The sequence below is a fragment of the Danio rerio genome, chromosome 10 (genome assembly GCF_052040795.2).
Source record: "Danio rerio strain M-AB ecotype USA chromosome 10, GRCz13ab, whole genome shotgun sequence".
NCBI lineage: Eukaryota > Metazoa > Chordata > Actinopteri > Cypriniformes > Danionidae > Danio > Danio rerio.
Window position 1 is genome coordinate 34351364 of NC_141030.1, and position 17770 is coordinate 34369133.

Below are 17770 nucleotides of genomic sequence, written 5' to 3' on the forward strand. Positions count from 1 at the left end.
AAATGTGTCTTAATGTACTTGAATGCTATATGTGTGCAATCCTACTACAATACAAAGTGTGCCCCCAAAATGTGCCAAAAAATATCCTCCACACCATTACACCACCACCAGCGGCGTGAATGTTGTTGATGCCAAATTCTGACCCTACCATTCGAATATCACAGAAAAAATTGAGACTCATCAGACCAGGCAGCATTTTTCCAGTCTTCTTTAGTCCAATTTTGGGTAGCCTCAGTTTCCTGTTCTTAGCTGACAGGAGTGGTACCCGGTATGGTCTTCCGTTGCTGTAGCCCATCCGTCTCAAGGTTGGATGTGTTGTGCTTTCAGAGATGCTCTCCTGCATATCCTGGTTGTAACAAGTGGTTATTTGACTTTCTGTTGCCTTTCTATCAGCTCGAATCAGTCTGGCCAATCTCCTCTGACATCAACAAGGCATTTGCACCCAGAGAACGGCTGCTTACTGGATATTTTCCCTTTTTCAGACCATTCTCTTTAAACCCTAAAAATGGTTATGTGTGAAAATCACAGTAAATCAGCAGTTTTTGAAATACTCAGACCAGCCCGTCTGAGTATTTCATGCTACGTTCAAAGTCACTTAAATCACCTTTCTTCCCAATTCTGATGATCGGTTTGAACTGCAGCAGATCGTTCTGACCACGCCTATATGCCTAAATGCATTGAGTTGCTGCCATGTGATTGGCTAATTAGAAATTTGCATTAACGAGCAGTTGGACAGGTGTACCTAATGAAGTAGCCGGTAAGTATATGGAATTTTTCCACGTTAATGCCATTCAGTTAAATGAGATTTCAACATATATACATGTGGATTCAATGTTCAAATACTTTCTGGAGGCACTGAAGCTTTTTTTTTTTCTTCAAAGGTTTTTTGTTTGTTTCTTTTTTGCTGTTTGTCATTTTCATTTATTCTTTAAAAAAAGAAAGAAAAAAAGAAACATGTTATCTTACAGGAAAACAGGACACACCAGTAACCTCAATTCACACTGTTCAATACTGAGCAAAAAAACCATCCAGTTATTCACGATTACATGAATTTTTGCTTCTCTTTTCACATACAAAAGGTTGGAGAGACACATATAGTGGTTCTATTATTATTATTATTATTATTATTATTTCTACCCAGCTAACAAACTCCACTCCATTCACAGTCCAGTTCACTGTTTCAAAACACGGTTAAACCCCAAAGCATCTCATTACAGACCCAGAAACCCACACTGACACGTGCCTTCAGAAATAAAACATAAGGCAAAATGATAAGCGGTAATAATAATAGCTGATCAAGTACTTTCCCCTGTTCTCGGTGTGTGGGACTGTGAGTCTTGTGTGTGTGTTTTTCGGACGAGCGGAAACGCTGCTTTAGCATCAAAACTTGCTGAGGAGCGACAGGGTTAAAAGCAGAGTTAGAAGCAAGAGCGAGCAGGTTGGCGATAAGGCTGCGTTGTTCACATCGTGTATCGCTCCGGGGCCTGCGGGAAGAGAAACCCTACACGTTAACAACCTCCCAAACATCCAGCGCTTGTCTCATCATGCATTAATGCAGTTCAAGGAATCTGCTATGCGTGCACGTGGTCAGGGTTAGCGCATGCCTGGAGCGACAAAAACAGAGCTGATGGAACTGCTGTAGGCAAACGTTTTACACATCCTGACACTCATTGACTTATCGGAGTTGGGATTTGTACATAAATGAATAGTTTAGTTTAGAGATGCACCAATTTACTGGCCTTTTATTATTTTAATTTTTTTTGGACTTGTAATCTCCCAGTACTGCAATAATTTTACAGTACAAGGTGTGTAAACAGACAGCAGATATTGTACTTTATACTTTGGTTTGAATGCCTTATGATTGGTTGAGCATGTTCTAAACTGTTAATTACTCTACAAATATACACCTGTATGGTCAGCTCCACAATCAATACTGAGCTTAAGAAACTATTTTTTTATTTTGTGAAACCTTTGCTATGCATAATTAATAATAATTTTATTTAAGTGTGTGTGATGAACAACCCTTTAAAAATTAAATAACCATGTGACATTAATTGTATTTGTGGACATTTTAGGGAAACATTTTGGGGACATTTTTACGTGACCATGAGTCGGGGAAAAACCATGTCACGGGGAAAAACAATTCTGTCCACAAAGATGAATGGAGATGGCATTAAAAGGCAAAACATCTGCAGAACAAATAGAAGGACAGAGTAAGCAAGGCTTTGAGGGTTGCTGGGAAACCATATCTGAATCTAATAGGAGAACAAAAACCAGGGAAAAAATCCACTGAAAGAGGTGAGTGGAAGAACTGTATATGTGACATAATCTACAGATCTGCGAAGGACAAATTTTTTTGCGCAAGGTTTTATTCCGCACCTGTCTGCTTCCACCGTACATTTAGCCTTTTTTCACCCGCTTCCCGACCTACCAGTTTTCTTCCCAACCCAATCGTTCCAGCTACATTTAGATTTGGTTTATAAAATCTCATGTTTATATAGGGTACTATCAAAAGAGAGAGATAACAGATACAACTGTAGGTTGTGCAAAGATTATAGGTTAAATGTCAGTTTTGTTTGCCAATTGTGATGAGACATGAGTGCCACCTTAAACCTTTCCAGTCTTGTGACTGCTTAAACTTAGCTATTATCACATCACGCAAAGTTTTTTTTTTTTGTGTGTGTGTGTGTATAATGTGTAAAAAAGACTCCCATACATCAGCTTTGCCTCATGTGGGTTTCCTTTTCTAATGCAAGCTGAATGTCTTTCAAGGACAGCGCATCTTCAGTTTGCTCTGCCATGGTAAAGTCCGCTCTGAGGACCGGTATGCAGATGATGTGCGCACAGAGTGTGCGGATAAAAAGCATGTACATAAAGCACTGGTCCATGTGTTCATCATGTGTAACAGTTGTTAGCACTGGCTGTACCAATAAGAATGAGGAAATCACTGATATACTGTTACGAAATAACGTCGGGACTCGGGAGCAGTATATAGACCACCCGCTCCCATTCAAATAATACCAGTTACCGACTGCTACCGTGTTTTTTTTTGGAAATTTATTCCCGTGCCGCATGAAATCTGGTCGGGTACTGCTGCGGGAATGCAGACCTCTAATGTGATCTCTCTCTCTCTGAATGTGATAATGAGCGCTAAACAACACAAAAACATTTAACCTATCAAAATAAACCACATAGCATATATAATAAAGCTGAATCAATGCATATTTCCCACCAGTCCAGTGTAAACTAAGGCAAGCAGAGTTTATTTGTTTACATATTTATTTAAATTGTGAGATGGCAGTAAGCAAGAACATTTTGAAGTAGTATACACATGTGCACTGCGTATATACTTTTGTAAATAATGGACAAGTTGACTATTGGAGCTACCTAAACATGCAAGAGTTTTTTTTTTTTTCTTAAATATTTATTTATTAATTGTTACTGTAAGAAGGGCTTGTTACTATTGTTACTTGTTACTATTGTTACTATCGTACATTGTTCATAATGGATTTTCTGTTCTTAAATAATAATAATAAACAAGTTTAATAAATTATTAAGTTTCTGTTACTGTGTTAAAACTAAGATAAAGGAATCAGAAGTTTAGTAATTTAAAGTGATAGGATGAATTGCAGTTATACTGTTATTCCACACCATCTGGACATATACCGTTCTTCCACATTTGAGAAATAAAAATCACAATGACTTTGTATTTTTAATACTGACACTGAAAAATGTTATCTTAGAATTGAAATGCTTTTGTTGTCTATCTTTAAGTAAAATAAAAATATAATATTAATAATATAATATTCATAATCCAAATGAAATCATATTCCTCAAAATGTAAAAATGTGGACTTATTTGTTTCTTCCTCTCAAGGCCTCATTATAAAAAATAAAAAAAAAATAAAAAAATCCTGTAAAACCATTTACGGGTATTAGGAACTTTGCTTTACTGTTATCCATGACTTTATGTGGCTTACTCATTTAGAGGTCACATATTGTGTTTAAAAAGTGCACCGTTTCATTTAACAAAGTTCAATGCACTCACGTGCTTGTGGTTCACTGGCATCTGCCGTTGTTAAGCAACCATTAGCTGCACTCTCCAAGGAATCACCACTGACAAACCCTTGCAATAGCTCTAATATGGGTTTTGTTAATGGAAAAAAAAAAATTAAAAAGGGCCACCGTGTTTGGGTGCTCTGCAAGGTAATTAGTTTACCATTATTACTTAAATTTGTAAAATACATATTCAGACCGAAGCTGATTGGTAGGTTCTCGTCACATCACTTGCAGTGTACTAGGGGAATTCTTAAAATTTGATATGTTTTAGTGCATTATAGATGCACCAGGAAAGTCTCTATTTTTGTACACCTTACAATTGTTTTCATTTAAAATAATAAAATTGAGAATGCAAAATATGCAATTTGTGTGTGGCCCCTTAAGCTGTGATCACACTAGAGTTTGAACATGCAAAATTCTGTTGTGAGATGGTGCAAAACTGAGCAGGATAAAACAAGATGATTAGACATTGATAAAGCGAGTTATTGTTTCATATTCTACATTTCTGTAGACAGAGAGGTCATATTTTGATCTTCTATAGGTCTCACACATTCACAACGCATTTTCGCAGGTCAGACTTCAGAACTTTAGAATGCAGTGACATTAAAACTTATCAATTGACCTTGTGTTTCCGGATTGCTGCATTTGCAGGTGTATGAATGAAAGTGTATGGGACAAAAAGTGCAGCATAATCATGGTTTTGGTCAGCATCGCCATTACTAAAGAACAGCCAAACATTCACAAGACTTGCACTCACTTTAACCTAAAACAATTTCAACAAATATTGCTCATTTCATCCTTCTGTGAATTTATGATGTTCAATGTTTAACAAAAATATTATGTGGGTAAGACATTTCTGTTTAGGCCATTTTAATTATTTATCAGTTTAGATGATCACGCTTCAAAAAGAGAAATAAGTGCGAGATTAATATTATTTTCAGCCATAAGAATCTATATTTAAAGTTAAGGTAAACATATATACTTGCTATACATTCAATTTACCTGCTGATTTTATCTTATGTATGAGTTATTTGGTTGTGTTTGACAAACTCACTGGAAGAAACAGGATATGACAGCTGTTATAGGCAGAGCAGCTCGCTGTTCACACTATTTAAGAAAATCCTAAAAACTGAACTAGCGGAGGAAGGTTTTAATGAAATATCTAGGAAAAGAACCAACAAAAGTTTAGATGGTATTTTCTTTTGACCTCTGTATAATACCAGTTCAGTTGTTCGTCTCTAATACTAACCATGAAAACATTGTTATACCTCTATGTCTTCAAGTGCCGCTGACTGAAAAACAGTGAATTAGCATTTTATTTAGCCTTTATCTACTTTTTATCTACTTTGCTTAATACAGGTATATATTATGTAGCATAATTTAACAAAGCTAACTTTATTTTTTGAAATTGTAATTTAAACCACTTCCTACCCAAGGGTGCATTTCTGAATTATCATAGTACGTTGCATCCTTTGGGAAAAGTAAAATGTACTGATGAGTGTTTCCCAAAGCCATAGTTGCTTTGTCACATTGTTTAAACCACTATAGTTAAAATCATTAACGTAGGCTATAGATTTTTGTTTTCACAAGCTTTGGAGACGTAAATTCTGCTTTTAAACAATAGGTCACCTATAGTTTTTGTCATTAGCCACGGCTGCGTTCAAAATGACATGAATGTTTTGAAAAAGCACTGCAAAGGGAACGCAATTGTCAATCTGAAGATCACTAAAACTGATCTATAAAAATACTTTGAAAGCAAATTACACCTCAGAGATATGACTTTATTGTTTTTTTTTTTAATCATTACATGTTTAAATATTGGAACGTTCGAAAATAATAGGGCATAGGGAGGATGACTGTAAATAGAACATAACCAGATGATTAATGATTCTAACTATAGCTCTAGAGGTGTAGTTGCAAGTGTACAAGTTTGCGATGCAGTTTGCGAATGTTTATTGGAATGATAGATTTGGGAAACACCAATTCAACGCACAATGATTGTAACGACACAACCTTTGAACTTGCAACCTTAGTTAGTTAATAATGGTTTTCGGAAATGCACCCCAGGCTAATACATGTAGTTCCTTTGTTTAGATTGTGATTGAACTGCAGTGGATGCCTCTTATTTCAAATAACTGAACATAGTCAGCTTGTGATAAAGTAAATAAACACCTTGTTCATGCACTCCAATTAAGAACAAGAAAATCTGATTTGGAATTAAGATTGGTGCATCGCTAAAAGAAACAGCAACAACAACACATGGTCAGCGTTTGACACATAGTGATGTTGTGTGTTCTGAGCATCAGTTTATACAAATCATTATTCTTACCGTAGAGAATGATGCTGGCATTTGTTATTCCCAGTGTGTTGATGGCCACGCAGGTGTAGTTGCCGTAATCCTCCTCAGAGACGTTGAAGAACGTTAGCATGGACTGTTTCCCCTTGTTTTCGATCTTGACCCCGTTGAATCCGTTGAGGATTCTGGAAAAAATGTTGAGGTCAAAGTTAGCCTTGTGTTGAGATGAGCCGCTATTAAAAACAACATCTACACGAGTGGACGGCTGACGGCACAAATTAACTCTCGCTCACAGCTGTGTGTGACCTAATGTCTGACAAATAGGCTTATTTTCATAAATTTAATTAGCTAGCTCGTTCAAAACCATGACGTAGCAGTTTGCTGAGCCCTGGGAGATTTGAAAGGCATTTATTAATTTTTCTAATTAATTTCTGATGTGACTTTTACTGTTAATTAAGAATGTACCTGCACTCCTTACAGCACATTTTCAAAGTTTTAATAATAATAATAATAATAATAATAATAATAATAATAATAATAATAATAATAATAATAATAATAATAATAATAATAATAAAAACATTTAAATGTATAAAATGTAAAGTATCAACTTTGCTATTTTATTTATTTATTTATCATTTATTTATTTATTTACAATTTTAAACAACAATAACAACAACAGAAGCAGCAGCAACAACAACAACAACAACAACATCCATTTTGCTATTTTATTTATTTATTTATTATTTTAAATAACAACAACAACATTCATATGTATAAAATGTACAGTATATTATTGTTATCTTATGTTCCAGTATATATTTATAATAATAATAATAATAATAATAATAATAATAATAATAATAATAATAATAATAATTGTTGTTATTATTATTATTATTATTATTATTATTATTATTATTATTATTACATTAATAATACCAACAAAAAATAAATGTATATTATGTAAAGTATAAAGTTTGCTATTTGCTTGATTTATTTATTATTTTAATAATAATAATAATAATAATAATAATAATAATAACAAAAATAATAATAATAATAATAATAATTATTATTATTATTATTATTATTAAATAATTATTATTATAATAATAATGAACAACCATTTAAATACATATCTATACTGCTTTATAATGCAAATTTAATATTGATTATTATATTAATTTATTAATGTAAAATATATTTAATGTCATTTCTTCTTCATTTCAGGTTCAAAAGGTGGAAATAAAAGGAAAGAGCAAAACAAATGTTAATAAATAAATAAACTGTACCTGCGCTCCCCTTTAAACCACTGAAAATCAGCAAGAGGAACGGCAGACGCCTCGCACCACAGCACTCCTTTCTGTCCGACGGCCGTTCCTGTGCTGCGAGCTCTCGAAATGACAGGCGGATCTGTGAGATGGGGAAATTTAGAAACATATTCTCATAAAAAAAAAAAAAAAAGGTAAAGCCACCAGTGTGTGTAAGCTCAGTAGTATTTCTATAGCTTTTTTTTTATTATTATTAACAATAACAACAAAAACTAGCATAGTAATAAAATATTTAATAACAATTACCAATAGCACAGCAGAATATTTGTCTTTTCTCAAGACAGTAATAATTTATGATTATTGACAATAAGTATCGTTGAATTATTAGAATATAACGTGCTAAACAAGGTGGTGGTGCAATGCATAATGTCCTTTAAACCTCAGTTGTACTTTATTATTTATCATTATATTATATTATATTATATTATATTATATTATATTATATTATATTATATTATATTATATTATATTATATTATATTATATTATATTATATTGTGTTATATTATAGTTACCACACCTAAAGACATTCTTCAGATTTTGTAATTGTTATATCCGTACAATATACATTGTTTTCCTTCCATTCTTGCTTCTCCGCCTAGCGCCTACTCTGACAGCTGATTGGTCAGGAGACCAGTCTGTCATCATTGAGAGATGGGGTGCTGCAAAATAAAAAGGACGCCAGGAAGTGTGGAAGAGTTTTTTCATCTAGTTTTTAGTTTTTGTATATTTTGCTGACACACACATATTGATTTTTGACTATTTTGCTTAACTTACATTTGGAAAAAATTCTTTATTTGGATAAAATATTTTCCATATTAAAAGGAGGTTTTGTCCTAACCAACACCTGAAATGGATATATTACAATTGGCTTCTAACAGAAAACTTTAACAATGATCACCTCAGGTAGACTTTAAGTGTTTTATTCAGTGTTAAATGCTGACAATGTGAGTTTGAATTGCCAGTAGGAACAGGTAGTACACCTCAGATCTTAAAAATAAAAATAAAGCATTTGAAATTGAACTTGAAGACTAAACAGGAGTGAATCAGAATGTACATTTAATAATGTTAAGGAGGGTTAATACAGATTAAATATTATAAATCTTACAATTTTGTAAGTGAGTGCATATTCTGTGCTTCTGATTAGCTGTATTTACATTTCCGTTGTGTTTCTTTTGGTGCAAACAACCAAATTGCTTATTACTGCAAATCTCGACACGTTGCATGTTGTTAGGACACGTGGTTACATGTAACCTGCTCTCCTAATGTGTACGCATGTAATATATCATTTGCTAATTAAAAACCTCATGTAAAACTCTGAATCTCATTTTGGAGTCTGCCACTGTCCACAAAGGGGTCGCATTATGGTCATAGAAGCATGCTTTCAGAGCCTTTCTGAATGAAGGAATGAATTAATAAATGAATGAATTACGTGGTTTTCTACCAAGCCAAGCTGGGGTGCTGAATATAATTTGCTAAACTGGCTTTGGGTAGGTTAAAATTACTAAAACAAAGACTGATGTTCCAGCACGGAAAACACATTTCAAAGCAGAATTTCTGACTTTAGCATTGTTCTTCAGATAAACAAGAATGTTACCTTGGCATGTTTCTTAAATATCTGCAAACATATTATAGTATTTTTATGTTTTAGAAGAGCCAAAAACATACATACAGCACATTTAAGCTAGGTAAGGAAGATCTCATATGACTTATATCTTGCAAACATATACTGTAGGTAAATTGTTGTAAGAGACACCAGCTGAAAATAAGGTAGAAAACAACACACGGCACTGAAAACTTTTTTTCTTTTGTTTCATTATGCTCTGTAGTGAGTTAGAATTGTTTGTTATATTTCTTTCTTTAGTTTGGCATCACTAGCGTCCCCTTACTTCTCAGTTTGCCTAATATTTTAGTTTGATACTTTCTTTTTGAACATGCAACTTTTATATATATTTTTCATTGTTGTAAATCTTTCATTTTAAATATATATCTGGGCATCTGTATGGTTTTCACTTGTGTAAATGAAATCACTTTTGTTGGCATTTACATTGTCTGTCTTTTTGATTCCACCATCACATGGTAAAATCGCCACACCATAAATGTTATCCTTTTTAACCCAGGATTAACGTCAAAGAGGTTGTAGCATATTTAATAACTAATTTAAAGTTGTCCTTGAACAGATTTGGTTGTATTTATTTATTGTTTGACAGTTGTACAGTGTGAAAAAACTGAAATCATACGGCGTAGTGATATTGAAGTGTAATGCAGTGAAAACCTGCCTTGGGCTACTTTATCTTAAACACACTTTAGCTGTGTGTTATCTGAAAATAATTCATGATCAAATATTTGAACTGTGTCTTATACAGATCTACAGAGAACGGAGGAATAAACTCACAGTTTACAGTGACCTGGACAGTCCTGACATCTGGAGGTGAGATGTCATTGGAAGTGATGCAGTCATATGAGCCTGACATGTCTTTAGTGATTCCTGTCATTTCCACATATTCGCCCTCCGTCACGATACGGTTCCCTGTGGCGACACACACATAGAGGAAAATGCATTATTAACACACATACATTACTGAGATTATGAAAACGCACATGTTTTAAAAGGCCTGAGGGTGTGCTGAGATAAAGAGCAGACTGAGAGGCATTTATACAGGCACCATTGCTCACTGTATGCTTAGATTTTAGTGAAGAAAATATGTTTTTGAGCTGAAGAATAAACACTTTGACAAAATGTGTATGTTTTGTACACTAAAAGACAAAAGCCCATCACAAAACACATATACTTAATTGCACATATTTATATTATGCTCAAGGTTAGCCAAAATACTCTGAACTTACTCCCAGGAGAGGTTTTGAAACTGATATAGTTACAAACTAGTCAACATTACCTCAAAATTGCTTTCTGGAAAACACCACAGGGCATTATTTGAGCCAAACAGCAATACTTGTATGACCCTAACAAGCTAACAAGACATAATTACTAAATTATTGATGGTAAAAAAAAAAAATTAATTTAAATTAAATCATGAACCTCTCATGAAGTAAATTTTTTAAAATGTCAGTGAATCTGATTATCTGCATAAACGCACAGCATCATTTAACCTGTATGCACGCACGCACGCAAACACACACACATGCAAAATATAAAATACATTTCTTTATGCCACTTCCATTCAATCTTACAAGACTCAAAATCATCCCTATGTCAATTAAATGCATCAACGGGATGTCATAATACTTATTTTTCCTCTTATTCTCCTAAAATGAAAGGTGCTAAAACAGGTTTTCCACAGTAATGGAAAAAATAAGTCTTTTAATAATCCAGAGATTTTTGTGAAAATCCTGAAAGAAAAAAAATGTTTTTGGAGCCCTTTATCTTTTGTGTACTCAGGGTTTGTTATTTCAAACAGAGATGCATGCAAATAGGAAGTGACCTGGATGCTGTGTGACATGCTTGTGGTATGATGCGCCAGTATTTTTCCATAGCTAGTTGAAAATACTAGGGATGTCCCGATCAGGTTTTTTTTTTTGCCCTCGAGTCAGAGTCATTTGATTTTAAGTATCTACTGCCTGATCTCATGACGAAACGTAAGTATTTTACGTTTTGTCAGTTTAGTGGCTAATTTGTATGAATTTGTACAAGTTCAGTCGTACGAAAATGTACAATTTTAAAAAGGAGGCATGGCATCCACCCCTAACCGTCATTGGGTGATGAGAAAATCATACTAAATTGTACAAATTAGATCGTACAAATTCATAAGAATTAGCCACTAAAAAAAAAAAAAGGTTACAAATTGCAGTGAAATTGCGTTGATATCTACCAATACCGAAACCCAATCCAATACTCCTTTTTTTTTTTTTCAATTCACCTTATTTTAAAATTTAACAACCCTGTTAACAAACAGATCACTTCTGTGAGGTAGCTTGAACAATCAAGTAATAAATAAAATTAATTCTTTACCTCTTGCAATCCCAAGTTTACATATCTCAAAGTTTGCTACGGTAATGTTGTTGTCATCATCTTTATAATACCTCCAGACAGCAGACATACTTGTGCTTTTGTGTTCACTTTGCCAGCATTTAACCAGAAGAGTCTTTGCAACAATGAAGTCAATTGTGTGAAGTCAAGAAAGAGGTCTAACTCTGTACCAGCACATAACTTTAGATGTGTTAAAAAATTATGAAAACATATATATGTATACAAATATATTCAAGTCCTGATCGGGAGTTAATTTTCGATTCCGATCGAGTCCTGAAGTTGTGTGATCAGGCTCGATTTCCAATCACGTCATTGGATCTGGACATCTCTAGAAAGTACCTCAACTTTTCAGAAAACAGCAAGCACACCACTAATCAACAAACATCCAATTAGCTTCATCCTTTGTATAGATTGTACACATTTGGTAGTAACTATAGACTAATTACTTCAGACAAACAAATGAAAACATTTTAAATAAAACATGGTTGCCTCCAAAGTCGCCTACCACTCAAGTAGGTGCTACATTTGAATTTGAAACTACACGAGCGTTGGAAAAGTATGTTCTATATAGTATGAATGTGAGTAGAATGAATGAAGCTCAGACATATTACATCAGTCAGTTGCGTTGCTTCAATCACATCCTTGAATTTTCTCACGTGACATCATGGGATAGCGTAGCGTCCATTAGATGTGCACTTTAGAATCTTCTACTTCTCACCTACTGTTTTTTTTTTTTTAATACTATGAATTTAGACATACTAGATTCGCATACTGGGCTCTGTTTTAACGATCTAGGCGCAAAGACTAAAGTGCATCGCACAAAAGCATTAGGGGGTGTTCGAATTCACTTTTGCTATTTTAATGATGGAAGAATACACTCTGCATCACTGTGCATAGTCTAACAGGGTTGTGCTTATTTTCTTAATGAGTTATGGCTGTGTTTTGAGCATAACATGCATTAAACCAATGATCAGAGTCGCATCTCCCATTCTCTTTAAGAGTTAGTTGCATTGTGCCATGATTCATTACATATTTACATGGTGAACTTTGTAAGTGGAAAACCTGAATGCTTAACTATCCAGAAAACAATTAAACAGTTCCGGAAGACAGAACAATACGGGAGATGAGTTTGAAATACAGGAGACTCTCGGGAAAAACGGGAGTGTTGGCAGATTGCCTGAACTAACGTGCTCTGCATTGACAATTGAGCAGTCTATTTAAGTTCCTCAAAATATCAACTCGTAAACAATACGCCTTAACACACCACCTTTTAAGACACTCATGAGTCCAGAAAGTGGCACAAATGGATTTGCTATTTAAACAACGTGGCGCAAACGGGAAAATGAGGGTTGCGTTGGTCTGAAAATAGCAGCAAATTGCACCATACACATCTTGCAGCCTAGTGTGCCGGCCAGGGTGTATGATAAGACCCACTGTTTTTAGCGTACTATAGTATGTCAGATAAAGCCCAAGTATCACAGCTGCAGCAAGGGTTTGTCAGAGAGCATAGCTGATGGTTGCTTAGTAATACAGACATAACGGGAGGACAAGCTCAGAAGCACATTGAAAGAAGCAGCACACCCCATGGTTTTAAACACCATATGTGATCGGCCCCTAAAGCGTTCACACTTATTCTGCTTTGATCTACAACGAGCAGACTTTCTTCAACATGATGGGAATCCAAAAGCAATCAGATGTGTCTGGATGTCAATACCACACATCTGTTAGACCTGTGTGACCCCTCTGCTGTTGTTCATCATTTCACCAAACCCACCTGTACCTTCCAAGCCCATTATCAAGGCCAGAAATGATGGAGCAAAATCAAGATTCACCCTCAGGTTTAGTGAAATGTCAGTCACTGCAGAAGCGTCTCATTAACAGAGGCGCTCAAAGGTTGAGGACTGGACTGAGGTTGTTATTTTGTTTTAATAACATGGCCTTGGGGATTGGCAATTATGCACATCTCCTTATATGAGTCTGACTAGGAATGTTAAAAAACATTGAGGGATCATTGCGCTCCAAATGCAACGTCCTGGGCCTGAAATGACAACCCCTAATTTGAAATAATGCAGTTTCTACAAGAATCTGTCCATGCGAGGAGACTTAATGTGTTTAAGTATGTGGAGTGTAATGATACAGCTGTTTTCTGCTCTGGTTTTATGGGACATATAGATGGGCAAAAATGAACCCCATTTTGTTCAGCTTAGATTGTTGAAAATCATTTTAAAAATAATGTGGAATACAAAAAAATGTTTTGAAGAATAATAATCCTACATTACTGGTCATTTTTTTTTTTTGTCATGAAAAAAGCCTATTATGCTCTCAAAGTCTGCATTATGTGAAACAAATGAATGCATATATACACAGCCAAGCCCGGAATGACCCGTATCCCTTATTATTTGAGTAACAATAAAAATGTTACATTATATTATATACTGTACATTATGAATACAATATATTTGAGCAATATATGAATATATCAGTTTTGTTACTAGAAATAAAATACACATAGAATGTTATCTTTATTAAAAAATATATAATTTAATTGATTATATTTGCCACTTAAATACTCGGTTATGTTTAACTTACACTGTATAAGGTCAGTTATATGCTTTGAATATAAATCCATTACATTGTATATGTAAGTTCATGATTGTCATAAAAGGTTATAATACAACAATATTACTATTACTATTATACATCTCATAAGAACCATTTTTAACAATTGAAAATAAAAAGTAAATATGTGAGGTTAAAATAAATATTCACTACCTGACAAAAGTCTTGTCACCTATCCAAGTTTAAGCAAGAACAAATAATGACTTCTAGTTGATGATTTGGTATCAGAAGTGGCTTATATAAGAGGCAAAGGCCTCTAGATTACACTTATTTTACCAAAATTAAATAAGATCATGCTTTGATTGTTAATGATTTAATTAGGACAGTAAGGTCTGACTTTGCTTAGACAAAAGTCTTATGTTTTAACAGAAATAATGTCCAGTATAGACTATAAAGTCATGATGCAGTGGACAAAATAATTAATATTGTGCATGAATCCCATGAGCTTGGACGACTGCATCCATACATCTCTGCAATGACTCAAATAACTTATTAATAAAGTCAACTGGAATGGCAAAGAAGGCATTCTTGCAGGACTCCCAGAGTTCATCAAGATACTTTGGATTCATCTTCAATGCCTCCTCCTTCATCTTACTCTAGACATGCTCAATAATGTTTATTTCTGGTGACTGGGCTGGAAAATCCTTGAGCACCTTGACCTTTGTTGATATCAGGAACTTTGATGTGGAGGCTGAAGTTTGAGGAGAAGCGCTATTCTGCTGAAGAATTTCCCCACTCTTGTGGTTTGTAATGTCATGGGCGGCACAAATGTCTTGATATCTCAGGCTGTTGATGTTGCCATCCACTCTGCAGATCTCTCACACGCCCCCATACTGAATGTAACCCCAAACCATGATTTTTCCTTCAGCAAACTTGACTGATTTCTGTAAGAATCTTGAGTTCATGTCGGTGCCAATAGGTCTTCTGCAGTATTTATAATGATTGGGATGCAGTTCAACAGATGATTCATATGAAAAATCTACCTTCCGCCACTTTTCCAAACAACCAACTAGAAGTCAAGTTATTATTTGTTGCTCTTACAATTGGGATTGACAAGACTTTTGTCAGGCAGTGTATCATACAACATTATACAATAATAGAAATATGTATGATACCATCCATATGCAATATTTCACTGTTAATGTATAAATGAATGAATGAATGAATGAATGAATGAATGAATGAATGCAAATACTCCAGCAAAAGTATATACCTAAAATTCTATAGCCAAAAATGTTATCAATACTAAACTAAGAATATAAATTATACTAAAATAAATCACGGAGCAATGTTGTTTTTGCAGGCTTTCATTGCACAAAAGAAAAATAGGCTAGAACATTCTTCAAAATATATATTTCTCTAAAATATCTATGTCGTTTATGCTTTTACATATGATCAAGCCCAGGTGTTCAAACAGCTGTAAGTGTGAATCATCAAAACTTATGTATCCCTGCCAAGTGATAAACACTGCCAAATGTCTTCAGAAAATAATAATAAAAAAGTACAAGTTTTCAAAGTATAAATGAAATGTTCAGCCACAAATAATAGGAGCAATTCAGATGTTTCAACCGATGTTTTCTGATCGTCTAGCTACCAGAAACTCTTTATTTTCCTATATAAAGCGGTTTGTGTTTTTTTTTTTAAAGACATGAAACTGTATATATTTTCAAAAGCACCACTAAAAGACTGAAGATTACAGATGAAGGTCAGAGTGTTTGGTCTTTTCTTACTACATAAACTGTCATCAATTGTAAAGTGTAGCCGAAAGGATTTTTCCTCCAATATCTCTTTTATTGAATCAACTTCAGTTATACGTTTGACCCTGCTGCTTTACATTCGCCAAGAAAAACGAGTACTTTCACAGAAGTTTCTATTTACACATTGAGAAACAGTTTATTCTTTTGCAGCCACAGTTGTTATGTTTTCTGTAGCAAATGATAATACAAATCTTCTTTATTGGCAGTTATTTATTGGCATCAAAAGAACCAAAGGTTCCATTCCATGAAAGGTTATTTGTAGTAGGGAAAAAAAAGGATTCTTTATATCATTAAAATGTTCTTTACACTAAGAAAAAAAATGGATCCATTTGGATTTTTCCATTTGTAAATTAACACAAATGTAACTGGTTGTTAGAACACAGACATTATTCATTCATTCATTCATTCATTCATTCATTCATTCATTCATTCATTCATTCATTCATTCAAGTGGTATACCATAATATTTGGAAAACATTGTTGCATTCGTGTTGTGGCGATCGATCGTGTTGTGAGCCGATTCTTCATTTATGATGTAAAATATAATGTAAAAATATGATTCTTCAGAAATAAATAATAAATGATAAATTGGTGCTCAGGAATTAATAAATAAATAATTAAATAAATAGATAAATAAATAATAATAATAATAATAATAATAGTAATAGTAATAATAATAATATTATTATTATTATAACAATAATAATTTAGTGTTTTTTCTTAATTTTGTTACATTTTGCTTCACTTTTTTTCAAATCTTTGGCTAATGGAAATTTAAATAAACCACTGTTAATATAAACAATTATTTTTTTTATCATTACTATTATTATTATTTTTAATATTTTATTTGTTTAACTGCTTTGTTTTTTTATTTTTAATTTATTTTGTATCATTAAAAATATTACGCATAACTATTCTCATTTATAAATATATCAATAATAATAAAAATTTTAAGAATCTTAAGAATGGAATTTTTTTTCAGCTCATTTTATCTTAGTTTTATCAAGCAGGAGAAATAATTTGTTTCTTTGTTTGTTTGTTTGTTTGTTTGTTTGTTTTGGAGTGTATTACAGTCTTTTCTGAAGGAATGTGACACTGAAGACTGTAACCAACTGAAAATTATATTAAAATGTATTTAAATTACATACTAATATGTACTTACATTATAGTATGTTAAATGTAAATTACTATACCAATAATCCAATCAACTCAGTGGCTATTTATCACATAAAAACAACAACATGAAAAAGTGGAGTCAGCTTAAGTCACTCATGTCTGTGTATTGAATAGTAATAATTTGATCCAGCAGTGTTTTATTTATCCTCATGTAGTTTTCACCTAGATTTGGCTATTAGAGCGGTCAGCTGGATTTGGGAGCAGTGATGGGGTTAGTGAAGATAGCAATGATTTATAATGTTTACTTTAGAGACAGCAGGCAAACACCAGGCCCATAGCAATTACATCCAGCACTGAGTAATAATCCTGCTGCTGTCATGAGACTGTCTTTCTCAACACAACACACCATTATTAGAATGTAAAGGAGAGCGACAGAGCAAACAGGAGGAGTAAATACAGTCAGGCGGAGGAAAAATGACAGGGAAACACTGCTGTAAGTACATTCAGGAGATTGAGATGGAGAGACGACAGGCTCCTGTTACACTTTATACGGATCAGTCCACTGGAGCAGACAAGACAACATTAAGATAAAGCTTTATTTAC

General features: G+C 33.7%; 1 protein-coding gene across 6 annotated transcripts in view; it reads right to left on the bottom strand.

Moving 5' to 3' along the window:
• Nucleotides 1–862: 862 nt before the first annotated feature.
• Nucleotides 863–17770, bottom strand: part of opcml (opioid binding protein/cell adhesion molecule-like) — a 375490-nt gene continuing 358582 nt past the window's right edge. For 5 of the 6 annotated variants that reach the window (XM_087269341.1, XM_087269342.1, XM_087269338.1 and 2 more), the window contains 4 exons: nucleotides 10083–10217; nucleotides 7650–7770; nucleotides 6388–6539; nucleotides 992–1484 (listed from right to left, as the gene is read on the bottom strand). In XM_087269341.1, the coding sequence (XP_087125467.1) occupies nucleotides 1381–1484; nucleotides 6388–6539; nucleotides 7650–7770; nucleotides 10083–10217 (512 nt within the window). In that variant the 3' untranslated portion in view covers nucleotides 992–1380. 6 annotated transcript variants of the gene reach the window in all.